Source organism: Cydia splendana, chromosome 22 (genome assembly GCF_910591565.1).
Source record: "Cydia splendana chromosome 22, ilCydSple1.2, whole genome shotgun sequence".
NCBI lineage: Eukaryota > Metazoa > Arthropoda > Insecta > Lepidoptera > Tortricidae > Cydia > Cydia splendana.
Genome location: NC_085981.1, coordinates 13696497 through 13711064, shown reverse-complemented (window position 1 = coordinate 13711064; position 14568 = coordinate 13696497). Strand labels below are relative to the sequence as shown.

General features: G+C 39.0%; 1 protein-coding gene across 1 annotated transcript; it reads right to left on the bottom strand.

The window, feature by feature from the left end:
• Positions 1–6211: 6211 nt before the first annotated feature.
• On the bottom strand, positions 6212–9754 carry LOC134801646 (zinc finger protein 219-like; the record flags this gene model as incomplete). Its single annotated transcript, XM_063774265.1, has 2 exons — positions 6212–8383; positions 9653–9754. Coding segments are annotated over 2 exons (1857 nt in total), but the record flags the coding sequence as incomplete, so codon positions are not given.
• Positions 9755–14568: the final 4814 nt, after the last annotated feature.

Genomic DNA, 14568 nt, shown 5'->3' with positions numbered 1-14568 from the left:
TATCTGACATAATAGAGTCATTGCGCTAGTTTTTGTCCGGCTCTAGTTTTCGTCCACTTGACGAAATTTGAATATACAGGGTGACCTTAGCCATTTGGACAAACCCTGAAATCCCACGTAGGGTTACTTCTCAAAAATGCTTTAACGGTAATATTTTTTTATTTAGAACAAAAGATAAAAAAAATAATTATCAAACAAAAGTTATTTCCAATAATCGACAACAAAAAGAAATATACTGTATTAATCATTGGCAGTGCTTTTTACAATTTGTTTGAAAATGTGCGGCAATGATGACATTTGTCAAAAGTCAGAATCTTATTAATGTCATAAATAAAAAAGATAATCAAAACGGTCGAAGAAGGTTTCATACTACCTATTTATTACCTCAGGAGCTACTAACACATACAGGTTGCTCCAAAGCAAAAAAATCGTAATTTGTTAATTTCTTCATAACCGCTACACCGATTGTTATGATACTTTGTATAATTGTTCTAAATACCCTAATGCATATGTACATTTCGGCTTTGTCCAATGGCTAGGGACACCCTGTATACCTTCATTGCTGCACAAATTTGGACTTATTGCAATCTTTAATATCTAAACAATTTATCTATCTACATAAAAATCATATTTCGCAAGTAGCAAATTATAAATGAAATGTATTATTTGTTAATCCGTCAAGTGGACGGAAACTGACACCGGACGGCAAACTGACGCAATTACCCTAATTGAGCAATAACTTTGATAAACTTACCAAGTTAATTTTTAATAGATACTCTAAACTTGGACTTTAACATTTTTGTCCTTCCTAAAGGACATCGGGCAGGATTAGACTAAGCGACAGGTAGAGGTAAGAGTGGAGTGAAACACGATTACTTGTATATTTAATTTATTGATTACGGTAGAAATGCTCGTATTAATGGAAAACAAATAACAAACCGACGGATCTAGGAACATATACCTACCGGGACTGCGGGTAGCACTTTTAATTCAACTTACATTATATTACATTTTTTGAAACCTTACAACGAAAATTGTTAATATCTGACCATGCTAACTTTGTACAAACTTGGCTGTAAGAATGCCTACATATCCCTATAACCTCCATACTCCACGTAGCATTTGGCATGAAAACTTAGCGTGACCCGACTGTATGGCTGAACAGATTTTCTTGAATCGCTCATGCATAACACCTTTCTAGATTTTATCCTCTTTCATTAAAAAAACACAAACTAACAAACAAGCTTGTATATTTTTAACTCCCTAAGAAACTTACGTTTGTACTGCAACAACAAGTTTATTATAAAAAAAATATGTATTAAAGGTATTAACTCGATTTCATTGCATGAACGAAATATCTCCCATTTTGTCAGGGTTAAATTACTTAAATTGTAATTGTACATGTTAACCATCGATGTCTCATCTTAGACTCGTTATCTCGCGTTCAACCCTTACAATACCGGTTATAATTAAAAATGCCAAAGTGATTTTTAAAATTATAGTTTATAAATATTGAAAGTGCTACCCATTGTCCACGGCAAAAGATTTGGCTTCTCCTTAAGCCAGAATATAATTCTCTTTTATACTTAAAATAGATACATTTATACCAATGAGGAACAGACGCCATCTCTGAAAAAAAATATTTATACTTGCTTGACTAAAAAAATATATAATTAACAATTACATGTTTATATTTTTCATTTAGTGTAAGAATTAAGATCGAGCTAACTCTATATAATAAAATTGTATAAATACAAACATTAGCTTGGTACGGACTTTGAAAATGTATCTTCCGTATTTTTTCAGTTTGCAAAAAGAAGTGATGTACTTATCTAGATAATTTTATAGTAAACAATGACAGTCTGCCACCTCATTGGTAAATACATAAAATAATTTGACTAGAAATAACATTATAACATGACAAATCATAGCCAGAGGGTCTACCGCGAACACCGAAGTTCGCAAATTTCGGGCATCTTTCTCTTTTACTCCAATTAAGGCGTAATTTGAGTGACAGTGATAGTTGCTTGAAATTTACGAACTTCGATTTTCGTGATTATAGCCCTGTATTATTTGGTACAGTCGCACTGAAAATAAACCGACTTAGTCTAAAATGACTAGAAATAAAATTAATTCTAATATTTGGAATTTCTTGGAATGACTTAAAGGAACTTTTGTTTTCTTATCTACTATTTGCTTAACTATCATACAAAATAGTTATAAAAGTATTCGTACCCTCATTGAGTTTTCACAAAAGAATAATACTAAACTGAATAACGGTACTAATACTTTTCATATATAAATGTACAATAAGAAATCTAAACATAAACCATTTTATAAACAATTTCATACATATAAATTATCTTAGTACAATTTATTAGAGTCCTTCCATTTTATTTATAAAAAATACCCTTCTTATGAGGTAGATAGTAGTGTGAGTTTTTCTTATAAAAACGTACAATGAAATATGACGCCTCGATTTTCGCCTCTTTCACACCTATAGAAAGAGAGCGAAATGTAATACATTTTTGTTTACTTCATTGCATCATTCAAAAATGTTATAATAGATATAGCGTATAAGTAACATATTATTCCATTTATTTTTACATAAAACTGAACGATAGTTGCAATTGAACAGGTACCTAAAATGGTAAAATTTTACAAAACGTTTTTGGAAGCGACTCTAAACAGATTAAAACATATCACAACAACGACTAGCGTGCGACTGTACTTACCTGTTTATAAGCATTGTACCCGAGTGTACTTTCTATTTCTATATGTGTAAACTCCATCTACGCTTAACATTAATTTGTACTGCCTTTATTTACCAAAACACCGATACATTACGTGGTATATTTTGTACTATTTGTTTAGATTTGGTCAGTTTCCACTGAGGTACAACGCGCTCGAAAATCATTCTGAACACAATTCAATACATTTCACTACATCCAATGGCACCGACTTGTAATGAACGCCTACATTCCGTTTGTAGTAAAAATCCAGCGTTTGGCAAAGTTATATAAACTGGCGGCAAATATTACATATTTATATGTGATTTCTGAGGCACATAACCATTGAAAAGGTTTAATATATTTATCAATACTTCCCTCTAAAAGCTCTCGATCTGTTTTGCTCGTAAAGCCCATGGTCCTACTTATAGTACTAATTACTTTAATGTAATTTAAACCAATTTCAATTTGTTTTATTCGAATTCAACTGCCAAAGTTTTTCATATGATGGGCCTTAGGAGGTAAAAATATTTTCAAAATTGTGGGTTACCGTCTGCTAATTTTGTCGCGCAATTCATCTTTTTCGCGTATTGTACTTAATCTAAAAAGAGATGAATATCTGAGAAAAAAACAAACAGGCAGTAGTGCTCTGGTTGTAACAACTTAAGTAAGGCCAATAGGATTTAGTGAGGTGATTTCTCAGAACATTTATATTAATTTACTCCTTTTTCCCTCACTCGGCCGAACTTGCGCCGATTTATCCCATGTACCGTTAACAAGCACAAACGGACATAAGAAATAAATCTACGTTGCCAATTCATATAACTTGAGACCCAGGAATATAGACGAACATTGTAAAGTCGGCGACACGCGTACATTTTTTATTAATTTGTTATTATTTAAAACTTTATTAATAATATAATTTGTTGTAACGCGCGGCGACGTTTCGGCTCCGCTCGGGGTGTTTGGCTTCGAGGAAGACTGGTCGGAAGTTAGCTTCTGTTTATAAAAGGAACTATTTGACGTGAAGTTAGCATCTATTTAATATGAGGAACTATGTTTTATTTGGAAAAAACGGAGGTAGCCCTGGTACACATTACACATTGGCAAATAAAACGTTAATTTTAAATGAAGAAAAGAAAGCAGATCTACTCGAAGAAATCTTGCCTCAGTACTATTCTGTCTTTAAAAATAAATAAGCACGATTATATTTTTTAATCATGTTATTGTTATTATCAGACTCCAAGTATGTAGGCATATTTTGCCGTTACAAAATACACAAAATGTTTTTTTAAGATTCTTCAAAATAACATTCTATCCTAGGTTTAAACTTTGTACTTATTTTGTACCTTGTCGACAATATTGTAAAAAAAATTCTTTAGAGCAATATAATGAGGTAGGTATAGAAAAGAGGCTGTGTTAGTATTAGGTCAGTTTTAGTTTGCCTTACCCTGATTTTTTACGTTTATTAATAGCTTTTACCCTTTTTTTGGTTAATCTTCATGACTTCAGAAAACAATTTATTTAATCTCTGATTATTCAAGTGAATTTAGTACCATTTTGCTATTAATAAAACTAGCATGTTTTACTATTAGTAATTAACGGAAGTTTAGAATTTTAAATTATTTTATCAAACTGCAAACAAAGAGGGTATATTCACAGGAAACACATTTATAACACGAAAAGTTTTACGTTATTTACCCTGACATATAGGTTTTTTAGTACAAAATAACGTACACCTTTAAAATATTTATAGGAACGAATTTTGCTTATAACTTTTATAATTTAATACGTTTTGCACCAACATTTATCATAGTTTTGCTACAAAACGTGAAATAAAGTTCCACAAGTTTTACCCTGATTTACATTTGCTATAAAATGACAAAGATTTGCTATAAAATGACTCAAGCATTACTAGTTTAAATAGGAATGCATATAAGGTGTGTGCAAGTGCCCCGCGTAGCGTGTAGTGCGGCAGCTCGCGCCCTCGCGGAGCCGTCCCGCCGTCGCCTCTAGTTTCACTATAATTACAACTTACGTAGATACATAGGAACTTTGTTTAGAAGCTGCATGTTTTGTACAAGCTAACCTTCACACTGATCTACCGACGAATCTGTTACCGTCAAATAAGTCTTTCGAGGTAACACTGATGACTCTTGCGCAGCCCTGGAGTGCTTGCGTTTTATTGTCGTTTGTTTTTAAATCTGCTATAGGATTTCAGTCAAGTTATTTATTAGTCAAGTTATCAATTTTTTATCTTGAATTTCACGTTATAAAATGTTTTCATTTGGGTTTCGTTTCAATGGTCGTTTTTAAATCGATTGTTGGAAGAGTTTTGTATAAGGTTTTTTAGGTTAACCGGTTTAGAATAGTTAATCCCGGTTACAATCACCTTGCATTTTTGTGTATCAATGTGTAGTACACGATGGATTGTGCCTCTTGAGGTACACGGCACAACACAACACAGCGGTTACAATGAATTGAAAAAGGCATCCGCAGTGAAAGGGTTACGTTCATAGATGTTTTACACATTTTGCCCCTAAGTCCCAAAGGCATTTTTACGTATTTGAATTTGGAACTTCTTTTATTATTAATTCTACCTAGTTTAAGATTCAATTTGAATTAGTCCTTTTAAAAGGACATCGGGTTTCAGGAGGCTATAGTTACGGTCTCTTATTAAAATAGGCAAATATCTTTGATTTTGAATATTTTGATACGGTCGTTTTACGGGTATTGATTGTCATACCTTTGACTTGTGACTGTTTTTGCTTATTTTGTGGGATTAGTTTTAAAACGTCCGATGTAAGATGATCTAGTTCTAGACTAGCACGTCAGGGTTGCGCAAGACCTGAAACTGCAGTAACATATTATGTTATCGATTACAATAGAAATAAGTAAATACGGACCGGGGCCGAGGGGCTGAGCCCCGTGTAACAAGCTACCCGTATGCCTTTCGGCCCAAAAACGGCCCCGGCCACACATTAATACTAAAATTACGTTAATGTTGATCACTGCCCATAGTACGTATCTTTGTGCTTTTAGTCACCTTAGACAACAATAAAGTTAAGCTAACATGCCGGCTTCCGTCCGTGTATAACTATTTGTACTGTAACTCCAAAATATATTTTTACAACAACGCTAATATAACTAGTGAGGTAGAGCGGTTAGCGGTGCCGCGGTGGTGCGGCCGGGAATAATTAATAACTAGACGAGCGGGCGCAGCGGAGTGAGTGCTCTAGGTATGCCTTGTGAATTTTTCTATAATGCATCCAATGTGGCATACTAGTCAAACGTAAGTGAAGTTATGTATCTGGTAACGCAGCGTCTTAATTTCCTCCCTCCCGCCCCCGCAAGTCACCCCCGCACCCCCGCACCAGCGCGGCCCGCGTCGTAGTACGCTGACAGCGGTACCGTGGGAGCGGGCGACCGCGACCGCCCCCCCACCTGTCTCCCCGCACCCCCCCCGCGACCGCGCTCGCGCCAACAGTGATCAACATCACACTCAGTACTACGACACTATCGTGAGCGACACTCACCGATAAATACATTTAAATAATAATTACGCCTAGGTTGTATTTCTTCTCCCGATCGAAATGAACGTTTCAAAAACTCGTCTCGGCCAAAGGAACATCGAGGAGATAATAAATAATTAAATATAAGCAACGTTTCATATATCACCCGTTATATAATTCTCAATATATGAAGTTAGACTTTCAACATAAGCCGGAGCCCGGGGGCAGCTTCTCCCATTTATAATTACGTCTCATAATATTTTTTAGCAATCGCTTGAAGGCACACAGCGTTAAATGTAGTTAGTACAGTTCAGCGATCGAAGCGCGCGACCGCGGCGGTGGAGTCGCAGCTGCGGTCGCGCGGGCGACGGGCGGCGGCGGGGGCGGCTAGGCCGGCGTGAGCGTGAGCGTGACGGTGGCGCGGCGCGTGGCGCGGCGCCGCACGGGCAGGAACACCAGCGCCGGCACCAGGCTCAGCGCGCCGCCCGCCTCCTCCACCACGAAGGGCTGCATGGTGAGCGGCGCCTGGGGCGCCCGGGGGACCGCCAGCAGCGCGCCGGCGCCCGAGTGCGCCGCCCGCAGGTGCGCCTCCAGCGCCGCGAAGCCCTCCGCGCGGAACTCGCAGCGCGAGCAAGAGTACACGCCCTCGTCTGCCTCGTCGCCCTCCACTCCCTCGCTCTCGCCGTCCGTCGTCGGCCCTGACGCATTTATATCGTTCGCGTTTTCCTGAGGCTCGCTCTGCTGTTGTACATGCGCGCGCTCGTGCGCGAATAGAAACGCTAGCACGTCCGTCGTGAAGGGACAGTAGGAGCATGCGTAAGGCTTGTCTCGCGCCAGTAGATCTAAAGGTCTCGGTGGAGGTGGCGGCGGACGCGCTGGCGGAGCGTGCTCGGCCAGTAAATGCGCGCGTAGAGCTCTAGGTCCTCGGAATCGTCGTGCGCAAAGCGGACAAGGCTCTGCAGGCGCGGTGTTAGCCGGCGCGGGCGGCGCCGGGATCCCGTGCGTGTTATGCTTATGCACGCGCAAGAAGTACTTGCTGCACAACTCCTTGTGGCAAATATCGCAAGTCACTCCTCCTAACTGCGTGCCGCTCTCTAGGGAAATCCCGTGCATCCTCTGCATGTGTGTTCGCATGAAATATTTGTTGCACAACTCCTTGTTGCAGATCTCACAAAAGCTCGATCCGGATGATGAAGCTCGACGCTCGTCCTGGGCGGGGGGTGACGAAGATGGCGCACGTGGTGCAGGTGAAGAAGGTTCCTCCGCTAATCGCTCCGCCGCTAGCTCGTTCAGCTGCGATATCATCGTCTGCAGCTTCCGGAGCTCCTCACTAGCGGACCCAGGTGAGGCGGCCCCGCGTTCTTCAACGATTAAATTCAGCGGACTCGTCTGCCCGTCACGCAGGGCCGCTTCCAGCTCTTCCTCGCACTCACGCTTGACTTCAACCATTTCTTCCGGATCTAGTGGTGGTGGAAGCGAGTGTGAACGCGGGGGGGTGTTCGGCGGTGGGGCTAGAGGTGCCGGTGAGGTGGTTAGAGGGGTCGCGAGCGGCGTGCTGACCGGCGTGCTAAAATTAATCATAGGCGGCGTCATCGATTGCGGGGACCGCTCTGCTCCGGGCGACCGATGCGCCGGCACGCCGTGTCGCCGCTCGCGATGCGTCCGTAAGAAATACTTGTTACAATACTCCTTGCAGCAAATCTCGCAGAACGCTTCAGGATTGACGACACCTAAACGCCGGAGCGCATCAGGTTGGAAGCCGGCGTCTCGCGCTCGTCTCGCCGAATCTGGGGACAATCTTCTCGGCGTGCCGTTGGATTCTTCGTCGGACGCCCGTCGCGGCGGGGACGGCTGCGGCAGTGGTTGCGGTTGCGGTTCTCCTCCATCATAAATCCCATGTTTGTTCGCCCTATGTGTTTTGAGGAAGTATTTGTTGCAGAACTCCTTGCAGCACAGGTCACAATAGGCTTCAGGGTTGAAGATGCGCGGTGGATCGTGCCTGGGTAGCAGTCGGAAGGCGGCCAGAGGGTCGAAGGCGGGGAGGGTGAGCTCCCCGAAGGCGAGGGCGGACTTGTAGATGTCCTGCATCTTGGCGTGCAGGTCGAGCGGCGGCGGCAGCTGCGGCGCGCGGGTCGGCGCGGCCTGCAATTAAAATTGAAATTATTTATTTAGCCAAGGAAATTGTTACATATGAGAATTTAAATTAGTTTTACACTAGCTAATAAACAGTATGGACACACAAAGCCATGTCATTTCTTAATTACACTACAATTTAAAAATACATATAAGTACTACCTATTTACGGTACAATACAACTATGTACGGTATGTACCTAATTAAACTATTAAAACAGTATATATTTACACAGTTATTTTTTTCTAACTAATTCAGAGTCCCGAGATTCAAGAGTCCAGAGAGAGAAAGAGTTTCAGAGGACGCAAAGTTTTCATACCTAGTGTACGTTACGTACTTACGTAGTAGGTACGTCAAGTATGAAGCTTACAGGAATATGACAATGTATGCATCTGCCAAATATTTGTGCAAAGTTAGTGTGGTCAGAGTGAGACAGACCTGCTTGCGTCGCTTGCGGCCGGGGCTGGTGTTGCCGCTCTCCAGGTCCAGCTCGCGCTTGACCGCCGGCGCGACCGACGTAAGGTTCTGTACAGTTAGTGTGGTCAGAGTGAGACAGACCTGCTTGCGCCGCTTGCGGCCGGGGCTGGTGTTGCCGCTCTCCAGGTCCAGCTCGCGCTTGACCGCCGGCGCGACCGACATAAGGTTCTGTACAGTTAGTGTGGTCAGAGTGAGACAGACCTGCTTGCGCCGCTTGCGGCCGGGGCTGGTGTTGCCGCTCTCCAGGTCCAGGTCGCGCTTGACCGCCGGCGCGACCGACATAAGGTTCTGTACAGTTAGTGTGGTCAGAGTGAGACAGACCTGCTTGCGCCGCTTGCGGCCGGGGCTGGTGCTGCCGCTCTCCAGGTCCAGCTCGCGCTTGACCGCCGGCGCGACCGACATAAGGTTCTGTACAGTTAGTGTGGTCAGAGTGAGACAGACCTGCTTGCGCCGCTTGCGGCCGGGGCTGGTGCTGCCGCTCTCCAGGTCCAGCTCGCGCTTGACCGCCGGCGCGACCGACATAAGGTTCTGTACAGTTAGTGTGGTCAGAGTGAGACAGACCTGCTTGCGCCGCTTGCGGCCGGGGCTGGTGCTGCCGCTCTCCAGGTCCAGCTCGCGCTTGACCGCCGGCGCGACGGACATAAGGTTCTGTACAGTTAGTGTGGTCAGAGTGAGACAGACCTGCTTGCGCCGCTTGCGGCCGGGGCTGGTGTTGCCGCTCTCCAGGTCCAGCTCGCGCTTGACCGCCGGCGCGACCGACATAAGGTTCTGTACAGTTAGTTTGGTCAGAGTGAGACAGACCTGCTTGCGCCGCTTGCGGCCGGGGCTGGTGCTGCCGCTCTCCAGGTCCAGCTCGCGCTTGACCGCCGGCGCGACCGACATCGCGTCACCGCCGCATCTGGAAAATGCACAATTCAATAGTTAATACATACAATGGTAAAACAGTTTATTAAAGTTCGGGGGGAATTACGCAAAAAGGTCATACTTTGGAATTCCCCACCGGGCATTGCATGAGCATACAGAAATTGATTACTAAAAAATCTTTTTTTCTTACACAAAAGGTACCACAAACAACATATCGTACCTAGTACCTAGTATAGTATCGAAAATGTGGCTGGTTATCAACAAACACAAATTAGACATTATTATCTGATGAATCGTGTGAATAGCCAATTTTTTGTACACCGGATAATTTATAATGTGAATAATGTCTTTCCCAAATCCATCGCATAAATCGCTATTACCGATTAAGGAAAACAATATTTTAATTTTTCATTAATATAGTGCTCTTGCGTTGTTCAGCAAATTGAAAATTCAGTTTACGTCACCGTATGAAAAATATCACATAACTGACAAAAAAAGACTATTTAGTAGTACTTATTCAATTCAATTCAATAAAAAAACGTACACGATATCGAAAAAAATATTATTCGACATGAGTTATTTAAAGAAAATTAAAAAAGAAAATGGTCTTATTCTTGGCCGTAATAAATATATTTTTAATATTCTATAAATTATAAGTCATGAATTAAATCGTTTATTTGCGTTAAGAAAGGTTACAAATATATAAGTTCATCAGAGATGTGAAAAATACTTTATAAAAAGTATTTAAATACAAAATACAAATACTTCCTTAATATACTATTTCAAATGCAAAATACAAAATAGTTTTTGAATTTTTATTTCAAATACAAAATACAAAATAGGTATTTTCAAAATACTTTTTTAAAATGCAAATACTTTGCGATAAAAGGTACTCTGAACAGTGAATACCTAGTCTGAATTAAAAAGTTTACTCGGAATTTCCGAGTTGAAAAGACTCTCTTTATTCTTTGAAAACAGTGTGTCAATCAGTCTTCTATCTAAAGTGCAAATTTCTAATTGTTTGCTCATATTAACTGGTAGGATGGATGGATGATGGTTTTTAACGGGCAATTTTTAAAAGCATTCATCTAGATTTGTAATATTTTGCAGCTAGTATAATGCCTCTCGTTGGTGTGACGAAAACGTCTCGTTTGTGTTTCACCAGGGCAGAAAAGTTTGTTCTCCTCTCGTACCTTGAAACCCTCGCCTCGCAACTTTCCACTTTTTTAACCACTCGCTACGCTTGTGGTCATGTGCGACGTTACTAAACAGATTCAACAGTTCCATGTTAAAAGAATGAGAGAGTTGCCAGGATTGTAACATCAGAAGAAATGTAACTCCTACTTACATTACTCTAAAGTATTTTGTATTTTGAAAATAGAAAATAGGTCCCTAAAACTATTTCAAATAAAATACAAAATAGTTTTTTTCAAAAGGTATTTAAATACAAAATACAAAATAGGTATTTTGCATTTTAAATACAAGTATTTCAAATAAGTCACATCTCTGAAGTTCATCATCATGTAGGTATATGTAGCTTCATCGATGTAGGGCTTATTGAGATCACATTGGATCACACTCAATCGGGGAAAATAGATACTTACTTATACCTAAAAAAGTGACCCGTTTTCATTATTCTTAACTTTTGTATCCGCTATATCCCAGAAGCCTTTATTTATTATTATCTTAACTGTGTTCGTGATTTTAATGTAATATGGATCATTTGTTATCTGTAATAAAGATGTATTGAATTGAATTGAATAAAGGACAAATTCCAGCATTTATTTTTTACTTTTATTAACCATTAAATGCATTATGATGTAGATCTACGTCGTATATTTTAATAATGAAAAATAATAATAATGCATGATAATTATAATTTCCTTTATTTTATTTTAATTAATTTATTTTAAAAATCATGCATTTAAGGGTTAAAAAGGGAAGATTTAAAATTCGAAAACAAAACTTAAACTTCTGGTATTTAGCTAACCTTCTATACATAGTCTAATAAAACATGGTCTTCCATTCCCAGAGTGACACGGGCCTACGTCACAACAACATGGCCGCTATATATAGCGCTGTCGCATGATGACGTAGTCCCGTGTCAGTTAGGTGACCTAGAAAAGACGGGAATGGAGTACCAGGCGGAGTATATTATTATACCATGCTTCTATAGTTCGTTTTTTTAGCATTAGAAAGAACTTGAAAGAAGGTAAGCGATCTTGATATGTCTTTTAATTGAAAAATGCTTTTTAAAAATCAATAACTATTACTTATGAAAGCAGAAGAATATAAATGATCGTATTAGATTCATAATTGTTACATATTTACCGTAACTTATTTTTAAAATGTGTTTTTCAATTAAAAGACATATCAAGATTGTTTACCTTAAGTATTTCTAATGCTAAAAAAAACGAACTATATACTTATGTCTTCTTTTAGTTAACCTACACCTACACAGTTGTTGAAAAGAGACAGGTGATAGCAATGGTCTGAACGACCATAATAGATCATCATTTAAACTATTTAATGGGTCATTCTCTTAGAATATGTCTGCGGTTTGCCACGACTCTTTTCATACATTTTGTATGGGTCGCGGCAATTAGACAACAGACATATTTTTTAAGAATGACCCTAAAATGGCCTGTGGTTCTCATTTTGTATCCACGGTTCCATTTCAATGTTGTTTCATACCAGATTTTTTTTGAGGGCATTAAAAATAAAACTACTCTAATCTAATCTTATAAAACGAATGTTTACATAAAATAATCGATATGAAGCAGAAAAAATAATAATTTTAATTATTATTGTTCGAAGGAGCAATATAAATAGGATTACCTTGTTGTAGTATTTAGGAGTAATTGCACTTGAACGTATTATTGTTTTTTTAACTGTCATTTTGTTATAAAGGTCACAAATGAATATCTTAGTACAATATTAATGTAGATACTTTTATTTTCATAATTCTGTTTCAAGAAAAAAGCCTTAATAGCAAAATATTTTCTCAAACTGCAATCAGTTTACTCGTTCTTATTATGAATATTACCTACTGTTAATAATCCTAACAAAACACTGTTTAGGACCTCCACTACTACCAACACAAAGTATAGATCCCAATATCTAACCTGATTCCAATAAGAAACTCACCTTTCGTTCCTAAACTCAATTTCTTCCTTCATCTGTCACTATAGTTCTAATAATCATAACCACAACACTATACTAGGTACACTAACACGTCATTTAACGTTAAAACCGTTATTCCAATAAACCGTTAACTAATTCGAATTTTAAACAATCGAACTAAAAAAACAATTGACATTCGAACTAAATCGTTGACAATTTTGAAAACGGAACGGCGCGTGCCGTTGTGCGCGCACGACTGAATTTTGGTGTTTTAAGTAAAAACGCGTGCGGAGTGATTTTTTTTGTAGAAAATGGCAAAAATTGTACCCCACCCGAGTTGCACCCCTAGTAAAGGGGCCGGTGCATTATGGAAGCGAGGGGTTTACATGGAGACAAGATATAAGATTAAAACCCTAAAATATTAATTTATCTTTAAGTAGAACATATTTTTTTTCTCGTCATGAATTTTTTTTGATTTTATATGTGTTGAAAATGTTCGCGGGCACTAGATTGCAAATAGATAGCTCCCATTTAGTAGCTACAGATATTGAAAAATGCAGCTATTCTGGAATGAGTAGGTATATATCATAAATAGTTCTAATTTATGTTTAAAAGTATGTCCAATAATAAGTCAATTAATATTTAATGTAGGTACTTAATTTACTCTTTCTTCGTAACAATTAATATTATTTAGTAATTTCAGTGCTTTTTCTTATTTATATAATTAAGAATAATTACTTATAAGTAAATAATTTTAATTGGAGTTCCACCGAGTCTCGCACTTAGCTTACGAATCAACCTTGATTGGCTATTTGTATGGCTTGCTAATGACGTCTGTAACGATTATATTCCTAACAAAACCAAACTTACCTACTTTGGAAAGATTTATGTTAACATACTAAACAAGCTAGATGTTAATGTTTGAAGAATATTTTGATATCGTACAATTCTGATAGTTAAAGGAAGTAATTTGTCAAAGCGTTTAACTACCTGGAAGGGACCATGTAGGAAACGAGGATCTGGGCGTCCCCGTGCTCGCTGGGCAGACGACATAGAGAGAGTGTCGAGCAACTGGCTCACAGAGGCACAAGACCGAGAACGGTGGAAGAGGTTAGAGGAGGCCTATACCCGGAAGGGGTCCTAACACTACTAGTTTATCATAAAATAGTATTTAGTTTAGAAATAGTTTGTATAAGTGTTTAAGGAATAAGAAGGCTTTTTATTTTATTTTATTTTATTTATTAATTTGTCAAAGTGTCAATACATATATAAATATACATTAACTAAATAAAAAAAAGTCAGAACTAACTCCATTATTCACAAAACTTAGCAACCTCTTACAGATCACGTGCTGATAAATGTTGTCTCTTTAAAAAAAAAGTGACGTGAAGTGTTTATTAAATTTAACAAAACTGTTTACCTACTAAATTCTTATTTTTTATATTTCCAACTATCTTCAATTAAACAAGTACTAGTCACTGTGGCGAAGTCCGGCATACTTTATTTTTTTTTGACTTTGGAGTGATCTAGTTCCGTTAATTATTCACCTATGTTACTACTTGTAATCGCATACGATGAAGAATTTAATAATTAATAGTTTAGCCTTAGTGACAGATCATTTCAAGCATAAATTAAGCAAAAACAATGACATTTTTTAAAATTCGGCGAGTAGACGGACTTCCCGTGCAGTTTAAGGGAAGTCCGTCTAGTTATGATATCAGCCAATCTAT